Here is a 19,435-nt window from a genome sequence, read left to right on the forward strand (position 1 = left end):
ACACACACACACACACACACACACAGACATAGAGACACACACACACACACACACACACACACACACACACACACACAGACAGAGACACACACATACACACAACCAAACACAACCACACAGACAGAGATATACACACAAGCACACACACAACCTCTTCGAGCTCGGAAACCGTAACTCTTATCTCTTAATGTTTAATACACACACACACACACACACACAGACACACACACACACACACACACACACACACACACACACACACAGACACACACAGCTCGGAAACCGTAACTGTTATCTCTTAATGTTTAATACAAACACACACACACACACACACACACACACACACACACACCACACAAACAGTCACACATAGTGACTTCACAGCAACAGCTTAACATGTCAGGGATCAGATCATATGACCAACTGCAGTTAAAGTTGCCATGACGACTCCTATTTCAGAGAGTTCTTATAAAAGTATGAATGGAAATTAAAAGTTGTATAAAACTCAGTTAATGAAAGATTAACCATAAACCTAAGGAATAATTCACCATAAGTATAGGAGAAGAAGGAGGAGGAGACGAGTAGGAGAGGAAGAAAGGAGAGGAGTTACACACACATACACACCAACAGAGGAAGAGAGGAATATAGGAACACACACAGGATGATGGTAAGATAGGAAAAAGGAGAACAAAAGGAGATGAGGAGAAGAGTAAAGGAGGATAGGAAGAAAGGAGGAGAGGACAAAAACACACACAGGAGGATGGTAAGATAGGAAAAAGGAGAAGAAAAGGAGAGGAGGAGAAGAGTAAAGGAGGATAGGAAGAAAGGAGGAGAGGACAAAAACACACACAGGAGGATGGTAAGATAGGATAGAAAAGGAGACCAACAGAGGAAGAGAGGAATATAGGAAGAGGAAAAGAAAAGGAGAAGAGAAGGGAAAAGGATGACAGGAGAGGAGTAGACTAGCAACAGTAGCTTCACACCATTGGTCAACATGACAGGGACCAAATGCAGTTATGGTATCGCGAGGTAAAGAAAATCCAGCTTCTGCCTCTTTCCACTCTGTCAGTTGGGCCCTGCCCTCTGAGTCCGAACATTCCATCCCATACACACCAATGTAAAAATGGCAGAAAGGTATTTTTTCTAAGCCTCAATGAAGACAGATTATTTTAAAAAGTACTAATGGGATTGGAAAGTTGAATACCAACGCTGAATGTATGAAAGATGGGGAACGTTTTAAAGTTTGAATGGAGTTTCTCGTTGAATGTATGAATGAGTAGCTAGCAGTTGAAAATGTATGAAAATGTGTCAACTTTGAACATTTTATCCATCCGCTTTAATGGGGAAAAAATGTCCGCTAAACGTTGAAAATCTCGGAAATTATAAATGTTATGAATAATAAAAATAGTAGCACGCCATTCTGAATCAAGCCGAACGTTTTGATGTATGAATGAAGTTTCTATGTTGAAAAATGTGGAAGGAGTTAATGAGCAAAAAAACGGCGGAAGAATAAGAATAAATAAATAAATAAATTTTATCAGTGTAGAATATAGATGTGAATGCCTCCAGCATTCACACCAACTAGAGAATGCAATTTCTGAAGAAATTGCGGTGTGAATGCTGTATGTTGAAAGGCTGACGCTACACTGCTGATTGCCGACTTGAATTGTGTTAGAAGAAGGTAGTGAGAATAGTTGAAAAAGTGGGAATGGTTTAAATAGTTTGAATTACTTAGAAATGTTGAATAATACCGAGAATGTTTGAAAATGTTGGCATGTTGTAATTGTTTTTTGTTGAAAAAGTGGGAATGGGTGTAATTAGTTTGAATGTCTTTGAAAAGTTGAATAATACCGAGAATGTTTGAAATATGTGGCATATAATTATTAAATATTTAATAATTAAGAACAATTTTAGTTAATTTTAAGATGAAGCGGAATTTGAATGAAGAAGCAGCTAAAGGAGAATGAATGAGTCTGAATTGTGTTGGAAGAAGGTAAAGTAGTAAGAATAGTTGAAAAAGTGGGAATGGGTTTAATAGTATGAATGTCTTAGAAAAGTTGAATAATACCTAGAATGTTTGAAAGGTGTGGCATGTTTTAATTGTTTTTAGTTGAAAAAGTGGGAATGGGTTTATTAAGTATAAATATCATTGAAAAGTATAATATGAATAATGTCTTTAGTATGTGGAATATCTTGTTTTTGAAAAAGGCTGAATGTCTTTTGAAAAGTTGAATAATGCCCAGAAAGTTTGAAAGATGTGGAATATAATGATTTAATATTTTTTGTTAATTTTAAGATGAAGCAGAATTTGAATGAAGAAGCAGCTAAAGGAGAATGAATGAGTTTGAAAAGCAGGAAATATGTCATATTGGGTAATCTCAATCAACTGACACAAATGCACACACACACACACACACACACACACACACACACAGGAGTGGTGATGGTGCAGTGGATTTGACTGATGCCTTTGGTGTGGGAGACCTGGGTTTGATTCCCACTGAGATACATCAACCAATGTGTCGCTGAGCAAGGCACTTAACCCCTAGTGGCTCCAGAGGTGTGCGACCTCTGACATACTGTATATAGCAATTGTAAGTTGCTTTTGATAAAAGCATCAGCTAAATTACATTTAATGTAACACTCACAGGAACTTACAAAAACACACACAAGAGGATGTTAAGATAGGAAAAGGAGAAGAAAAGGAGAGGAGGAGAAGAGTAAAGGAGGGGAGGAAGAAAGGAGGAGAGGAGTAGTGGCACACCTTTGATAGTCCTGCTTCGAGCTCGGAAACCCTAACGTTTATCGCTTAATGTTTAATACACACACTCACAGACAAAGAGAGAGACACACACACACACAGACAGAGACACACACAACCACACATAGTCACTTCACAGCAACAGCTTAACATGTCAGGGATCAGATCACATGACCAACTTCAGTTAAAGTTGCCATGACGACTCCTATTTCAGAGAGTTCTTAAAAAAGTATGAATGGAACTTAAAAGTTGTATAAAACTGCAGTTAAAGTTGCCATGACGACTCCTATTTCAGAGAGTTCTTAAAAAATTAAAAATGGAAATTAAAAGTTAAATAAAACTCAGTTAATGAAAGATTAACCATAAACCTAAGGAATAATTCACCATTAGTATAGGAGAGGAAGGAGGAGGAGACGATCAGGAGAGGAAGAAAGGAGAGGAGTTACACACACATACACACCAATAGACAGACACAAGAAAATGAGAAGAGAGGAAGAGCAGAGAAGTAGAGAAAGAAGAGAGGAAGAAAGGAAAGGAGTTACACACACACACACACACAGACATACAAACAGAGGAAGAGAGGAATATAGGAAGAGGAAAAGGAGAAGAGAAGTGAAAAGGATGACAGGAAAGGAGTAGACTAGGAACAGTAGCTTCACACCATTGGTCAACATGACAGGGACCAACTGCAGTTAAAGGTTGCTATGACGACTCTTGTATCAGAGAGGCCTTCTCACAGAAACAAAGCTCTGATGCACCTTTGATAGTCCTGCTCATAGCTCAAGAACCGTAACTCCTATCTCTTAATGTTTGATACTGTTAGAGACATAACACCCTGCAGATCATGCTGTCCAAGAATGGTGTGTGTGGTGTAAGAAATGTGAGGACAGCAGCTGTCTGAAAAGGGCCCGTTTCTCTTCTCCTCCTGGCATTTCTGGGAGGATTTAGTAACGGAGGCAGTGCGGCAGTTGGTGGAGATGGCTTCACTTGGAAGCTCAGTGTGCCTCGTGTGAAAGTCAGATTGCCTCCCTAAGCACATCGTTAGAAAGGGCACAAGATGTCCTACATTTTGATGTAAAAGTTATGTATGAAGATTTAAAACTGTGTATGGTATCGCGAGATAAATAAAATCCAGCTTCTGCCTCTTTCCACTCTGTCAGTTGGGCCCTGCCCTCTGAGTCCGAACATTCCATCCCATACACACCAATGTAAAAATGGCAGAAAGGTATTTTTTCTAAGCCTCAATGAAGACAGATTATTTTAAAAAGTACTAATGGGATTTGAAATGTGAATACCAACGCTGGATGTATGAAAGATGGGGAACGTTTTAAAGTTTGAATGGAGTTTCTCGGTGAATGTATGAATGAGTAGCTAGCAGTTGAAAATGTATGAAAACCTTTAAACTTTGAACATTTTGTCCATCCGCTTTAATGGGGAAAAAATGTCCGCTAAACGTTGAAAATCTCGGAAATTATAAATGTTATGAATAATCAAAATAGTAGCACGCCATTCTGAATCAAGCCGAACGTTTTGATGTATGAATGAAGTTCCTATGTTGAAAAATGTTGAAGGAGTTAATGAGCAAAAATCCGCCAGAAGAATAAGAATAAATAAATAAATTTTATCGGTGTAGAATATAGATGTGAATGCCTCCAGCATTCACACCAATAAATAAATATTATTGGTGTAGAATACAGATGTGAATGCCTCCAGCATTCACACCAATAAATTTTATCGGTGTAGAATATAGATGTGAATGCCTCCAGCATTCACACCAACTAGAGAATGCAATTTCTGAAGAAATTGCGGTGTGAATGCTGTATGTTGAAAGGCTGACGCTACACTGCTGATTGCTGACTTGAATTGTGTTAGAAGAAGGTAAAGTAGTGAGAATATTTGAAAAAGTGGGAATGGTTTTAATAGTATGAATTACTTAGAAATGTTGAATAATACCCAGAATGTTTGAAAATGTTGGCATGTTTTAATTGTTTTTTTGTTGAAAAAGTGGGAATGGGTTTATTAAGTAGCCTATAAATATCATTGAAAAGTATAATATGAATGACTTTATTATGTGGAATATCTTGCTTTTGAAAAATGCTGAATGTCTTTTGAAAAGCTGAGTAATAAGATGTGGAATATAATGATTAGATATTTAATAACCAAGAACAATTCAAACCATGTTAACTCATTTTACAAATGCACACACATTCTAAAAATATTCAGTGTCAACTGCACCAAAATAATTTCTATTACTCATATGATTATTACCATACTTTAGATCACAGAGCCTTCAGTGCTGCAGCTCTCTCTCTCTTCCAGCAGAAAATCCATTATGCCACATCCTTGGACATATTACAAATCCCCAAAACTCACCTGTACACCACAGCCTACAGAATTAGTTACATTAATCAGAGTAGACATTGCCACTACATAATACATTAATGTATTGTTTATGTTAGTGTTACTCATTTTACTTTAATATAAGTGTCTTTGTGTTCCTTGAAATGCGCTATAAAAATCCAAGCTCTTATTATTATTATTATTATTATTATTATTATTATTATTATTATTATAACTGTGTTGAGTGGTTCATTAATTCATTCATTCATCAATGATCATACAGGCAATGGTGCAATATTCAGTGCCATAACTTTATTCAAAGTTTGCACAAAAACATAGGTACAGCTTAAAATAAAAACAGATGATCTGATCATATTTGAAGTACTTTGCACCATCAGCCTTTGACCCTCAAAGCATGTCAGGAAAAACTCCATAAAAAACCTTATTAGGGATAAAAAGGAGAAACCTTTCAGTAGGCCAAGTCTTAGAAGGATCCCCTACCAGGACGGCTGAGCATGCAGTATTTGTAAAAGATTCTTGAGAAGAACCTGGCTCTGCATCGGGAATGATTGCTTTCTGTTGCAGCGGCTGTGTTGACTTGAACTCTTCTTGGTGCAGAGCACACCCTCAATGCAGCATTTGCTGTAAACCAGATAAGACATGTCATAAAACAAATATTATTAGCATATAATCACATACAGATTTGTTTTTGATTTTTCTTACTATTAACCATCTGCATTTTAGGGTTACTTACACTTTGTATGAGTTAACCTGATGAGGAGCATTGAAAACCTCAGCAAAGAGTCATGCAGCGTCAGCACTGCCTCTGATGCTTCTGTTCCTGATCCTCTGTCCATGTGGTTCTGGTTCTGTGATGTGTGGAGAGGAGAGAAAAATAACACCTCAGATGTATATGGCCAACACAAACATATCACAGTTTTTTTTTGTCTGGAAATAAACTGTCTGAAGTGGCATGCTGTATGCATTTTTCAATGTTAAAGAAAAACACAGTCACATACCAGGTCCAGAGATTTGTATGCTGTAGCCTCCGACTGTAGCACAGTCAAGTGTTGCTGGAGTTCACTTTCCTTCCTAATTGTCGTTGAAGGAAGACACTAAAGCATAAAACCCCTTGGATGGGGTTTTCTGGCAAGAACAATTTCAAAAACACAAAACCAATATCTCTTAATATCAAAGATTTCCATATTTACATCTGTAAATTAAAATGTTATACAAATCTATTCAAGGTTATTGTAATATAAGCACTTGCTACTTCCTATCATGAGTGCCACTGATTTTTTTAGGTATGCATACACCACAAATTATATAGTTAACTTACACAATTCTTGGATCCAGCCACATGGTTGTGCACCTCTCGTATTTCTGTTGGCTTGGCACTGCTCTCTCAGGATGGCCTTGCTTCTTTCACATGCATCCAACTTCACCTCTTTTAGTAGACTGCTGGAATAGAGAGATGACAATAACCATTGATGCAGATGGTCAAAAAGTACTGAATTACTACAAATTACTTGAGTAGCATTCACATTAAAGAAAACAATCATAGTAACATACCAAGTACAGTTCCAGCCATTTTAAAGGTGAAGCAGTGGCCTTTTGGCATGGTGTCTCTGTTCCCCAGGTAGGATATTTCAGGTCAGCAGTGAAGAGTACTGTGAAGTGTTGCTGGACTTCATATGTCTTCATGGCCTGTCATGCTTAAAGTGTTGCCTGTAAAAGCAGTAGTGCACACTACTAATAATAAATAGCGAGAGCAGTTCTACCTTATTAAAGGCAATGATTATTAAATGTGTCCATACACTATAGTGTTTTGTTCACTTACTATGTACCTGGGTCCAGATTGAAGAGTTGGAAGAGGATTTGTTTGTGTGAACTAAAAGTCATGATCTAGTAAACTACCTTTTGAAAATATTTTTTTTATCATTTGTCACTGTTTGAACCAAGTGTAAAGTAGTCAGGTATAATTGTTAGCCTTTTTATTTATTTTTGGTGATGTCGTCCCTTCCTCCAGGACAGAGTTTACAGCCTGGCTGCCAAGGATGACCCCCAACCTCTCAATTGTAGTATTACCTCTTTAAAGTTTAAGTATAAAAGTAATATTTTGAGAAATGAATCAAGTAAATACAAATTTTAATCTATTCATCCATGCAATACTAGCTTAGAGTCATTAACGCAAGTATTCTGTAATATTGCAATGTTTGAATTTCATGAAGTTACGAGTTATATTCACGAGTTAGCCTATATTTCAGGGGTTAATATACAGTACACAGGATTGTGAGAACTGTGATAAGTTCGCAGCACACCTGAATGGAGACACTACTGTGGTCTTGAGATGAAAACGGGGTCCAATAGTGTATTTTTGTCGGTAGTAGCAGCAGTGATGAGTTGCTCGTAACCTTTAGACTGAAATAGTTCTAGTATCGGTTTGCTTGCTCTGGACAATAGATCTTCATTAAAATCTCCACAAGCTAAGATGGGATGATGATCCATTATTTCCAGTGCATCTAAGAGGCTTTGCAAGTTTGATAAAAATGAGAGGACGCTGTAGCCCGGAGGCCTGTAGACAGCGGCAATCAACGCATTGATGGGAGCTTCGAGCTTGACGACTGTGAACTCGATATCAGTAGCATTTTGTATGTACTGCTTTTCACGGACTTGGATATGGCTTCTCACATAGATAGAGACTCCGCCACCGTTTTTGTTGGCCATGTGAGGAGTGTTTGTGTATGAGACGTTTCTATTGCGTTTAAACGTGTTGTAGCCTTCTAAAAGGAGACTTTCTGAAACAATGGATCCTAGTAGGTGAGTCTCTGTTAGACATAAGACATCTGCCAGAAGCAGTTCATGGTGACTTTTGATGTCAGCAATATGAGATGGCAGTCCTTCTGTGTTATGCTGGACGACTGTTAGCGTATCTGGCCTGTTTAACGTTGTTGTGACGTGAAGTAAAGGCATTATGCGTAGTGATGCACCGATGTGAAAATTGTGGCCGATACCGATAACCGATATTAATGTTGCTGTTATGGCCAATACCGATATTTACCGATGTCGATATCTCTGTATAGAACACATTTTTTATGATAATCAAATAAGGAACTATTTAATTTTTTAATTTTAATGTTTTTTTTAAATAACTGATATTGGGCACCTTTACCTGTGGGCAAAATATGACTGTCATCAGATTTTCAGAAGAAAAAATAAATATTTATATTAAAATACATTTTTAAAACGATACAAGTGTGTCCTGAATTCACACTATGAATAAGCCATAATAAGCCTGAGTATTCACAATAAACATCTAACTCACTTGAGACCAAGTCACTGTATTCTGTGAACATTGTACAACAGTTCAAAACTTTAAAGTACAGTAGTAGGCCTTAAATGGCCAAAGCCAAAAGTATTAAAAAAACTGGACTGAACAGACACTGGCTTTTGCAGTCTGAACTGGAAGTACAGTAACTGCCAAGTACTTAAAGGTTAGGCCTAACCCTTGAAATTATAGAAATTGGTGCCTTCTAGGCCGAGATAAGCCAGAAAATGTGTGTTTTGCTCATATGGATGAAAGACACCAAATCCCAGAAAGCACTTGCTTCGCTGCTTAGACTCTACTCCCGAGCCACGCCCACCTACAGACCGACAGTGAGGCAGCATTCAACTCAACCCAAATGTGTTTTATTGTCATTTCAACCATATACACGAAACAACATTTCGCCGTGGCTGTTATGGTTACACATTTAAAATATATAAAAACGACATACGAAACAGGTGTTTACAGTCAACCAAGCGCTAATGCTAGTATGCATTAGCTGAACTTTACGTGTGTGTGCAATAGCTAAATGTAGCAGATTATAAACACAGTTGTAAATTTGCGTGAAATGTAGAACGGTCGGCATTTACTAGTCACAAACTTCCCCAGCAGTTAGCATTTAGTTGGATACAAGCAGCTAATTTCTGCACAAGTCCCTGTTAAAAAAATCTCCACTCTTACCCGGCGACATGTTTCCACAACAAGAAAAACACAGTAGTCTCTGAAGTCGCGATGGGAGTTTGGTTTAAGTTGGATGTGCTCCAGTTTGTTGTCTAATGAGCAGACACTTGCAACCAGGATTGATGGAACAGGTGGCTGGCTAGCGTTAGCTTTCCACCTAGCTAGGTCCAGCCCCCGTTTGCGTTTCACCGCTGAGAATGTCCCCCCATGATCGCGGCTGCTGCCCACTTCGGCCGCCGCAGCTGCCCACTGGTCAAACTAAGCTGTACGTCGGGCCGCAGCAACCGAACAGCAACCTCTTATGTCCGAACATCCATCTCTCCCCCGCCCACCGAGAGCCGATGGTCTACTAAAGTTTCCAGTGTAACACTTCGCCGCAGATTCCGTCTGCAAAAACCAACATCCCCGCCCACACTTTTTCTTCTTCTTCTTCTTCTGATTTCAGCAGTATAGACGCTGTTAAGCGTATTACTGCCCTCCACAGGTCAGATTTAAATCTAAATTCTCACACACTCACATCTAAGCCTACACACGTCAAATACACAGGAATAATTCACATCGGCCCTATTCATCGGCCCTATTTTGACATCGGAACGATACCGATGTGTAAAAAAATGACCATATCGGCCGATATTATATCGGCGGCCGATATATCGTGCACCACTAATTATGCGCTCTATTGAAGCTTCATTCATGTTAGCGAGACCTGTGGTAATATCAGGGTTGGAGTATATCTTTTGCTCATCCATATCTAAAATGTGTAGTCCGCTGAGAGATGTTACTCTACTGAGAGCTACATAGGCCATTCCATGTTCAAAGATGTTTTTCAGTGATACAGCTGCTGAAGAAGTTGTCATACCTTGCACCTTGTGTATTGTACATGCAAAAGCAAGCTTAATGGGAAACTGCCTGCGCACCACTCCCTTTTGCATCAGTTTCTCTTCCTCCCGGTCTATATACACAATATTATCAGCTGCACCGGTACTACTGTGTTTGTTTCCTGCATTTTCATTGACAAGTTCTAGACCAAGTTTACTGATGTGTGGACCACCTTCACTAGTCACTATTTGTGCTATTTGAGCGAAAGTTCCGTTGCACAGACCGGCTTGTACGTTAATGTTTCTGGTAATCATGACACGTGCACCTATGGCAACTTTAATTGAGTCAGGTAACTCTTTGTTGGTGCCTTGGAAAGGTATAGCATGTCTTGCCATCCTACCATTTTTAAGATCTTTTTTGTAATCATCTGCATCTATTTTCACAATGTCTGAGTGGAACAGATCTAACGATGCAGAGTTGTGTGCATCAACCTGTTTATTTGTAGCAAAAATGTGCAGTATGTCCTTTGGACAGTGTGCCGGTTCAATTACAGCCTGTGAAAGCAAAGCTCTGTCTTCCTCTGAAAATCCATCTGACTTTCCTTTGACACGGATACGGTTTAGCATCTCAGCAAAAAGGACATAATCTTTCTGACGCATAATCTCAGTGAGTGTGATCATATAAAAATGCTGATGCCAGAGGTCGAGTTGAGTGGGATCATATACGCAAAGAGGTTTAGACTGTCTAACAGGTGGTAACTGATGGAAATCTCCAACAGCAAGGACTGACATTCCACCAAAAGGTCTCTGAATTCCTTTGATTTTCCTCAATCTCACATCCACGTAGGCAAAGAGAAACTTTGAGACCATAGATACTTCATCAATAATTATTATTTCAGCATTTGAAAGCTCAGCCCTGACTTCATCTAGTTTATTGCCAAGGCCTTGGAACGGAGGCTTTAGACTTCTTGGCAGCTTGAGGAGAGAATGCAATGTTGTACCTGAAATGTTGAACGCTGCAGTGCCAGTGAATGCGGTTAACAGGACAGTAGGTTTAGATATATCTGCTTCCTCTGCATATCGCGGAAGTCTGCACAATATTTTGGAAGCCTCAGCATGGATGCATTTGATAACGTGGGACTTGCCTGTTCCAGCACCACCATTAATGTAAAAGAACTGTTCTGGGTTTAAGCCACAGACACGCTTTAAGCACCAGTCTCTGATGGTGTAAAAGACGGAAGCTTGCTTCTGGTTCAAGTTCTGATACATTTGGCGTAACAATGTGGAATCTAAGTTAGGGGCCTGTCTCGTGATTGTAGTTCCTGTACTTTCTGACCTAGTATTATATTCTGGTACATTCTCTTTGTATGTCATCATTATCAGGTTGTGCTGCCTCAATTTCTTCGATACACTCTAACCTTTGTAATTCACTCTCTGGAGCCAGATTACACCATTCGTTTCTTATGCCACCGTTTTGTTCGTACTCTTTGACTGCACTTTCAATGTCTTCCCTGTGTTTCTCATATTTCTCTCTATTTCGTTTGACAATTTCAGACACGGCTTCAGGGTAACCTGCACCTGGTAGCTGGATGCCAGCACAGTCATGGAAAGACTTATAAGTAGGGAAATTACTACTTTTCAGCTGGGACTCAGAGCGATGAGGGAGGTAGAGTTTAAGCAATGTGCCATTAAATTCCTCAGGAAACTTTTCCTCTGAAAAGCTGCGATATTTAATGACAGCAGGTTTACCGTTTGTTCTCCTCTTGATGTATCCCATCTCATTCAGCAGAGGAAGAACATTTTTACCCTTTGTTTGTTTGCCATAGACAATCCTACAAGTGGAAGCAAAATTGGCAAAGCACATTGCCTCAAATTCTGGTGTTTCAGGTCTAGATTTATACTTCTCGGGTAACCCGCTCATCCACACATTAATGGAGTTTGGTGTTTTGTTCTCTAGGAACGAGCGGGGTAACTCATTTTAAGCGCATTGTCGTCTGTCTGTAGAAATACGACACTGCGTGTACACTTTTTCATGTGTAGACCACATACACGTGCCACACACTCTTGAGCACTGATCTCTCTTTTTTTGGAGTACGCCTGCATAACTTGTTTCATTTCATCGCTTTCATTGACATTATCATGACGCGCGTTTTGTATTACTGTTTTCAGGTATTCACTTAAACTATGTTCGGCTTTGCTAATGTAGCTGCACATATATGCAATACAGGAGTAAGCGTTGAGAATGAACTGTATATCTAAATTGGCGTCCCAGGCTTCAAGGAGGTTACGATTGTAGCCATTTACCCAACTGTCTTTAGGATTGCGCTTCAATATCACCGAACTGGATTTGGCTGTCATACACAAACATTCAATATATTCGTCAAGGGTGAGCTCACAGAGAGCCAAAAGTCGGTGCAAACTAAGATTTGTGTTTTCAGGTTCATTAAGCAACAGTTTCAGTGTCGTGAGCTTGGTCAATGCTGCTGCTTCTTTTTCTGCATCAACATTATCTCCTGGTCTTATTATCATGGTTGCTTGGGCAGGTTGTTTGGGAAATCCAAAACGGCAATTAGAATCACTGTATTTAACGCAAGTCTTGGAATGGTTTTTGCTGTGCATCTGAACTTCTGTTACTTTTTTGTACAGTTCGGGTTGTGTGATTGGATCAGGCAGCTCAGCTGTGATGTACCTGGAAACAAAATCACACACCTTCTGATCAGAGTCTACCTCAAAGACAGGTGCTCCTTCCACCCATATGAGACAGTGAATGTGTGGGCTTCCTCGGTTCTGGAATTCCAACCGGTAAAAGTAGTCCACAACTTTGCCAATTGGCTGTGCAGGTGAAAGGATCAAATCTCTGAAAAGCGCCTCAACACGTTTGTCAAACATGCGCATTGTCGTCACAGGATTGCTTCTTAATATGTCACACTTGGAGGACCAGTCAAGCTCATAAAAATTGACTTGTTCACCTTGTTGATTCTTTATAGCAGTAATAACCTCTTTCCAACGCATTTCGGCAGCAGAAAATGTACAAAAGAACGTAGGAGTTCCCAACTATCTAATCATAGCAAACAGATCTTTCGTTGTTTTTTCCCAGTAGGCTGGCGTGCCTCTCAGTGGGGTCATAAATCAAATTGCATCTCTGTTACGCACTAATCTTTCAACCTCCTGTTTGTCCTGCAACATTGCATTGTTTATTCTGCGGCCATCTCGGGTAAAGGGCCTGCCTTTACGCAACTGTATTGTCATGCTGGAAGTGGCTTGGTACATTTCTGTTACAAACTGCGCAAAGAACAAGAAGTTTGTATCTTTAGCGAATCGGTCATCGACACAGCAAAGCCTAGTTTTGAAATAGCTGCAAGGTGTTAATATCCTAAGCCTGTTTTCATCTAGTGTGTTTTTACCAGTGGGAAACTGAACAGGGAAAGCCATGGCCTCAAGATTAGGGGTTTTAAAAAAGCTCACTGGTTTGTTTCCTTCAGCAGGCGCAACAGAATAGATTCCCTCACTAAAGCTTAATATCTCCTCTGAAATATCAGTTGGTTGTAGACAAGATTCTAAAGCAATACCGCCATTAGGTTCATCACCATGTTGTTGCATTTTGTCAGACTGCTGCTGTGGATGATGGTCATCACATGATTGACTGTCAATAACCTGTTCAGCGTTTTCAGGAATGCTTTCTGCCTCGCAAAGCACATTGTTCTCAAAGCTGTCAATTTCCATGAAATCTTCTACATTATAATCACTATCATCCATTTTGTCTTCCTCATCAGTGTCCTCATCTTCCTCATCAGGAAATGTTGGATCACATAACTCGGGGTCATCTCTGATTGTTATGTCTTCGTACTGGGGATGGATCTCTTTTAGTTTAAGCAGAGCTCTCACTAGTTTAGGCCAGTTTACAGTTTGGAACAATTGATGGCCTTTATAGCACAATCGTCTCTTTAGCTTTACTCTCATGACTTGAGATTCACTTCTGAGTCAAGGTAAGGCATCAACTGTTTCTTGCACCTCTGAAGGTACACATATTATGTTGCCATGAATGGCTCTTTGTCGACCTTCGGGAAGTGTGATAATTTTTGCAAATGGTATGCATTTGGCAGAGAGGTGCCTTTCCAATATGTTTAAAGCACTTAGTTCAGGTGGAATATCAGCAAGTTCTAAATTATTAGCCATAGCAAGGGATGTCATGCTACCATTTTTTAGGTGATCGTGGCAAGTGTAACATATCCACTCTCTCTTTCTCTCATCTGGTACTGTGCACTGTTGTGTTTTTTTACATTCATCAGTGCAAACATGAACAAACCTCCCTGTAAGGCAAGTTTCAGCTACATGTGGATCTTTAACGTAGTTTGACTTGCTGCAGCGTTGAACTTGATTTGAAAATAATGCTCTATGGCAAACTGTGCAGACATATGTTGGCCCGTTTTTTGTTTGTAATTGAAAAAGCTCTATAGCTTCTCTAATCAGCCTTTGATCCCTTTGGTTTTGGTGACTGTCATCTGTATTGTTATGGTGACTTTCATTTCTGAGGTTATGTTCGGTGTTTATTTGTCTGTACTTTTGTCTTATTTTCAAGGCACAACGCATGTTATTGGACATTGTAAATGCAAACTTATATCTGCATTTGTTTCTCATAAGTTGTCTCATTGTTTCTTTTTGTTTGGATCTAAATGCAATACGGTTTCTGTATTTGTTTCTTATAAGTTGTCTCATTGTTTCTTTTTGTTTAGCTCTGAACGCAGGGTCATTTGCATAACGACTGTTTATATAAAACCTATTCCGCTGCTTAAAGCCAATGTCTTTACTGTAACGATTTGTTGAGTAACATTTCTGCCTATGCCGGAAGTTAGGGTTTTGTTGATAGTTAGTAATTATGTTGGACATCTTTCTGTTTTTATACTCAACATTTCGACTGTAACTTTTGCGTTCTTGTGATTTTTTTAAATTCTTATAGAATTTATCATTAGCATACTTTTCCCTCTCTTTGATATTTTTAAGTCTTTTGATTTTTTCTGCACTTTTTCCAGGTGTAACCTTTTTCTTTTCCAATAACCTAACTCTTCTTTTGAACTTTGCCTTTTGTTTTTTGGTACGTTTAGAATCTATATTTGGCATATGATGATTGTCGTGTTGTGTCTGATCTAGGACATTCCACTGCACCTTCATCGCTATTATGATGCATGAATTCATTTGCATTCAATGTAATGTCAGCACAGGGTGTGGACTCTGTTACTGACAATGATGGAAAAGTCATGTCTTTTTCAGCCTGTATTACACTGGATACAGTGTCACGGTCTTGATCACTCATGTGTGAAACACCAATATCTGCATTAGTGTCTACACGTGCAATATTTTCATCGGTAGAGAGTTCATCCAAACTATGAAAAAGCACAGGTGTTAGCTCATAAGGAGCATAGTGGCTGGCACCTAACATCCTGAAAGATGTGACGATCTTTCTTATTAGATCACTTAAATGTGTGAAAATGAACATGACAGCTGTACCGTTACCGTCTGGGCAATGGGGTAGGCCGTCGGGTCGTCGAGAGTGTGGGTCAAAAAAGCCATACCTTCCTTGCTGGTCTTGAAAAAGAGCGATGCACACGGAACTCATGATCAACAACGCGTATCTCACCCCTGACGACAAGCACTGAAGTCTGTCTGAGAGGTTCAGGTGATCGCCTTCACCAGTAACAGCTGCAAACACAGCAAACATTGAGTCACACTTTGTCATTTAGTCTGTAGCCAAAAACAATCTCGGGCAATTCTTCTGTATTCAAGTGTGCGTGAACCTTTCGTCCACCAGCGCTTAACTGACTCTGAATAAGTGTATACATTGCATGGCCTCTGTCTAAAACAAGATCAAGGTCTGCCCATTGGAGTTGTTGTAATTCGTGCAGGAAAGCAAGAAATGTTGCAGAGTTACAGGTACACTGACTGTTTCTGGAATCAGCATATGTATAATGCCTCTGACTGCGGGATGCTAACACACGTGTAACATTAGAATGAGAAGACTGAGGAAAATGTACTTCTCTGTTGCTGTGAGGATGCAAACTCACTGTCTGTTCAGCTGGTGTTGAGTGTTGAGACTCACCAAACTTCTGCCAACGCAGTTTGGAAGCTTGAGACCTCTTCCCTTTTCTAGGCATGGTCACCCTGCTTGGATGTCAGTTTCAAAGGTCAATGTCAAAGTTTGTGTAGGTTGTATGGTAGTCCTTATAAACTGTCAAATTGTATCTCAATGTTAGAGGTCGAAATCTGTATACTGTAGACTGTGTCAAAGTATTAGCTAGATTTTGTCTAGAAGTGTACTGAAGGTGTACCTCAAAGTTGAAAGTTTGAAGACCTTTTGAAAAAGGTAGAGTTGACTATGTCAAAGTGTATGTAAGGAGATATGTGAGGTTTGTCTTAAAAAAAGTAAAAAAAAGTGATCCACCAATAATAAGCCCAAAGGCCACAGAGATCCAGTAATATTTAGCCCGAAGGCCACAGAGATCCAGTAATATTTAGCCCGAAGGCCACAGAGATCCAGTAATATTTAGCCCGAAGGCCACAGAGATCCAATAATAGCCTGGGCAATTTCTGCCAAAACAAGGCCAACAGTGTGAAATACAGGGAGAGAGAAACAAGGCAGAGACAGCAGATTGAGCAGGACAGAGGATAGAGGATAGAGGGGTTGGGCTTGTGATGGGAGAAACAGGATAGACTACAGGACCAGTGTTCCACCACCTTCTTCTCCTTCTGCAGAGTGTGGACCAGACAGAAGAAAAACATTATTTTCATCATTAAAATCGTTCTTAATGGTAATTGCAATAATTATTATTTAAATGTATGTTCAGCCATGTGACTGTAAACATCAACCAAACATTCATATATTTTGTTTATGAATGCACACCTAGCCTATATGAAATGCAGACCTAATATTTTAAAGTTGTGTGGACTATCATAATAAAAGACCGACACCTACTTGCCATTTCATGCTGCCATTATTGATGAGGTTTAAAAGGCACAAAGAATATAAAAAAAGGGAATGTACTTAGTTTTCAGTTTAAATTATCCTATACTCACCAATCGAGCAGAGATGCTGGACCATATTCTTCTGTCTATGAGAGAAAAGAAGATGTAGACTGATGTGTGATCAAATATACAAATTGTGTCAAAATACAAACAAAAAAAAATCATTGTATAGCTAGGTACAAACACTGACTAGTGACGTTAAATAGTTAGCTAATTAGCCAAAATCAGATTTGTGAAAGGAGTTTAGAGCAATACTACAGTTACTATTTTCCTTATCTGCCTTACAGTAATGTTGCCTATCAGCTAGCTAAAACTGTTGTGAAAAACAAATAGGCCTACAGGCGAGCAATGGATTAAGGCTTTCCAAATGTAACGTTGTTATTATTATTATAAAAAAAGAAGAAACATACAGGATGATAGCTGACAGTCGGTTGTCAGTTTGTTTGCTATGTACATTTTCCAGCTCAACAGTGACGTTAAAGTAACTGAGTGAGCGAATAAACAAGACGTTTTTTACTTAGTGGAGGACAATTTAGTAGGCCTACCCTCTTTCACATTTAAACGTTGCTAGAGCATTACCAACTATACGACCGTTAGAATTAAGCAGTTGGCTTCAATGCTAACGTTAGCTAGCTAACTATATACATGGTGTCAAAGACGCATTAGCGTTACTATAGTAACGTCTTTGACGCCATGTTTCTGTAACGTGTAAACTCCTCTCACTTATCACACCACATTCACGTTAACCTAGCTAAATCACTCAACCTGTTGTTTTTGTTTTTGATTTGCTTTTATAGTTAGCTAGCTGTTGGGACATCCACTTACCTGAAGGACTCGGACCAGAATTAACGTTAATGTTGTCTGGTGACAGCTAAATATTGTCGAGGCATTCAGGAACACTGGGAAACTCCATTGTTATATGCGTTACGCTTAAGATAAGGGGAACTAAATGTGATTATTTACAAACATATAATATACCTTCACTGATTCTTAACCCTCTGGAAAAACCACGAACATTAGCTGTCTTGTTTAATATCTCCAGATCAATACAGTGTATAGACTTAGGGCCTTATATACTTTAGGAGGATTCAGACACCTGGGTGAGATGGCAGAAAGAAGAGTGTGATTTGGCTTACTGATGTCAAATAGCAGACAGATAATACATTGAAGGACTATACATATGGACTTTTATATTTGTGTAAGAGTTTATTTATGTTTCCCCTAATTGCAAACACCTAGAAGAACACTTTGCAGAAGCCAATAGGCCTGGCCATTATTGTTCTGTGAGATTTAATTTCTGTTTAGTCTTTCTAGTCATTTACCAAGTAAACATTCATGTGACATCCCTGCAGAATACATATCCTGATAGCCCAAGTTCTTCTGAAGGAAATTACATCTACACCTTTATTGTGCATAACAGGCATTATTACACAAGGAGACAAAGCGAACCAAAGATGGAAAAAAAAGGGCTTAGGCTTCAGACTGGTTTAACTTGTGCATCTATGCATTCACTTCACAAAATTATAGCACTCAAGTCATCTGTGATGGAATGTAACTAAGTACATTTACTCCAGTACTGTAGGACTAACTGTTGTCCAAATGTTGAGGTATTTGTACTTTACTTGAATCGTTTCTGTTCATGACACTTTCTACTTTGCTACATTTCAGAGAGAAAATTAAGATTTTTGCAAACAAAACACATGTATATTAAATATGATGGTTTATTATAAATTAACTACCCAACAATATAAAGGTTCTTCATCCAGTTTGCAGATTTTAACTGCAGTGTTGCAATACAAGTAACTTTAGTTCAATCCCTTTGACATTGTATCAGTAAAAGAAAATATAATTCAGCAACATTAGCAATAGCAAAATATGTAAATGCTAATCCAATATAAAAACAAAAACACAGCATTGGTTAAAAAAAAAAAAAAAAAAAAAAAAAAATAGTAAAACGTTTTAATTGACTGTACAAGTAAAATCTCTGCCAATAATGAGTGAATCATTATTTATGTGCTGCGGTAGCATCAATTTATGCGGACCACAATAAATTGAGTCAAACTCCCCCGGTGCTGAAGAGTCTCTCAAAAGAGACATTTGCTGTAACCAAGATCAATGGTAGATGTGATAATAGGACCAAACATAATGCACAACAGATTAAAAACAAACCTGGGGCCTGTTGCACAAAACCAGGATAAGGGATTAAGCTGGGATATTCAGGTTATCCTGGATGAATTTAGCTTTGACTTGGTTGCACAAAAGCAGGTTGAATTAAGCCCAGCCAAGTAACCATGGCGATTTATTCTTTGCAGCTAGCCTGGTCCAGAGCAGTATCCTCCCACACCGTGTAGCATCAATAACGACGTAGCATCAATAACGACGACAATGGCACCTGATCAAATGTCCTTTTTTTACCAAATCGGAGTGAGAATGTGTTGGAACGCCACAAAGCTTCTTAATCATTTTATTTTGGGCTGTCACTTGTCATCTTGG

At 39.0% G+C, this 19,435-nt stretch overlaps 1 protein-coding gene across 2 annotated transcripts; it reads right to left on the minus strand.

Annotated features, from left to right (window-relative positions):
* Positions 1 to 9,591: 9,591 nt before the first annotated feature.
* On the minus strand, positions 9,592 to 17,030 carry LOC114552071 (ATP-dependent DNA helicase PIF1-like). 2 transcript variants are annotated; one of them, XM_028572769.1, is made up of 2 exons: positions 16,994 to 17,030; positions 9,592 to 16,666 (listed from the first exon to the last, which is right to left on the minus strand). In XM_028572769.1, exon 2 carries the CDS (start codon positions 11,300 to 11,302, stop codon positions 9,605 to 9,607), a length of 1,698 nt encoding a protein of 565 aa, XP_028428570.1. In that variant the 5' UTR covers positions 11,303 to 16,666; positions 16,994 to 17,030; the 3' UTR covers positions 9,592 to 9,604. Both variants share the same exon structure in this region, with proteins under 2 accessions (XP_028428570.1, XP_028428571.1).
* Positions 17,031 to 19,435: the final 2,405 nt, after the last annotated feature.

The sequence above is a fragment of the Perca flavescens genome, unplaced genomic scaffold, assembly GCF_004354835.1.
Source record: "Perca flavescens isolate YP-PL-M2 unplaced genomic scaffold, PFLA_1.0 EPR50_1.1_unplaced_scaf_7, whole genome shotgun sequence".
In the NCBI taxonomy this organism is placed as follows: domain Eukaryota; kingdom Metazoa; phylum Chordata; class Actinopteri; order Perciformes; family Percidae; genus Perca; species Perca flavescens.

What these genes read in the sequence shown, in the direction of transcription:
- LOC114552071 (XM_028572769.1), bottom strand. Translation starts at nt 11,302, where the DNA reads ATGATGACATACAAAGAGAATGTACCAGAATATAATACTAGGTCAGAA.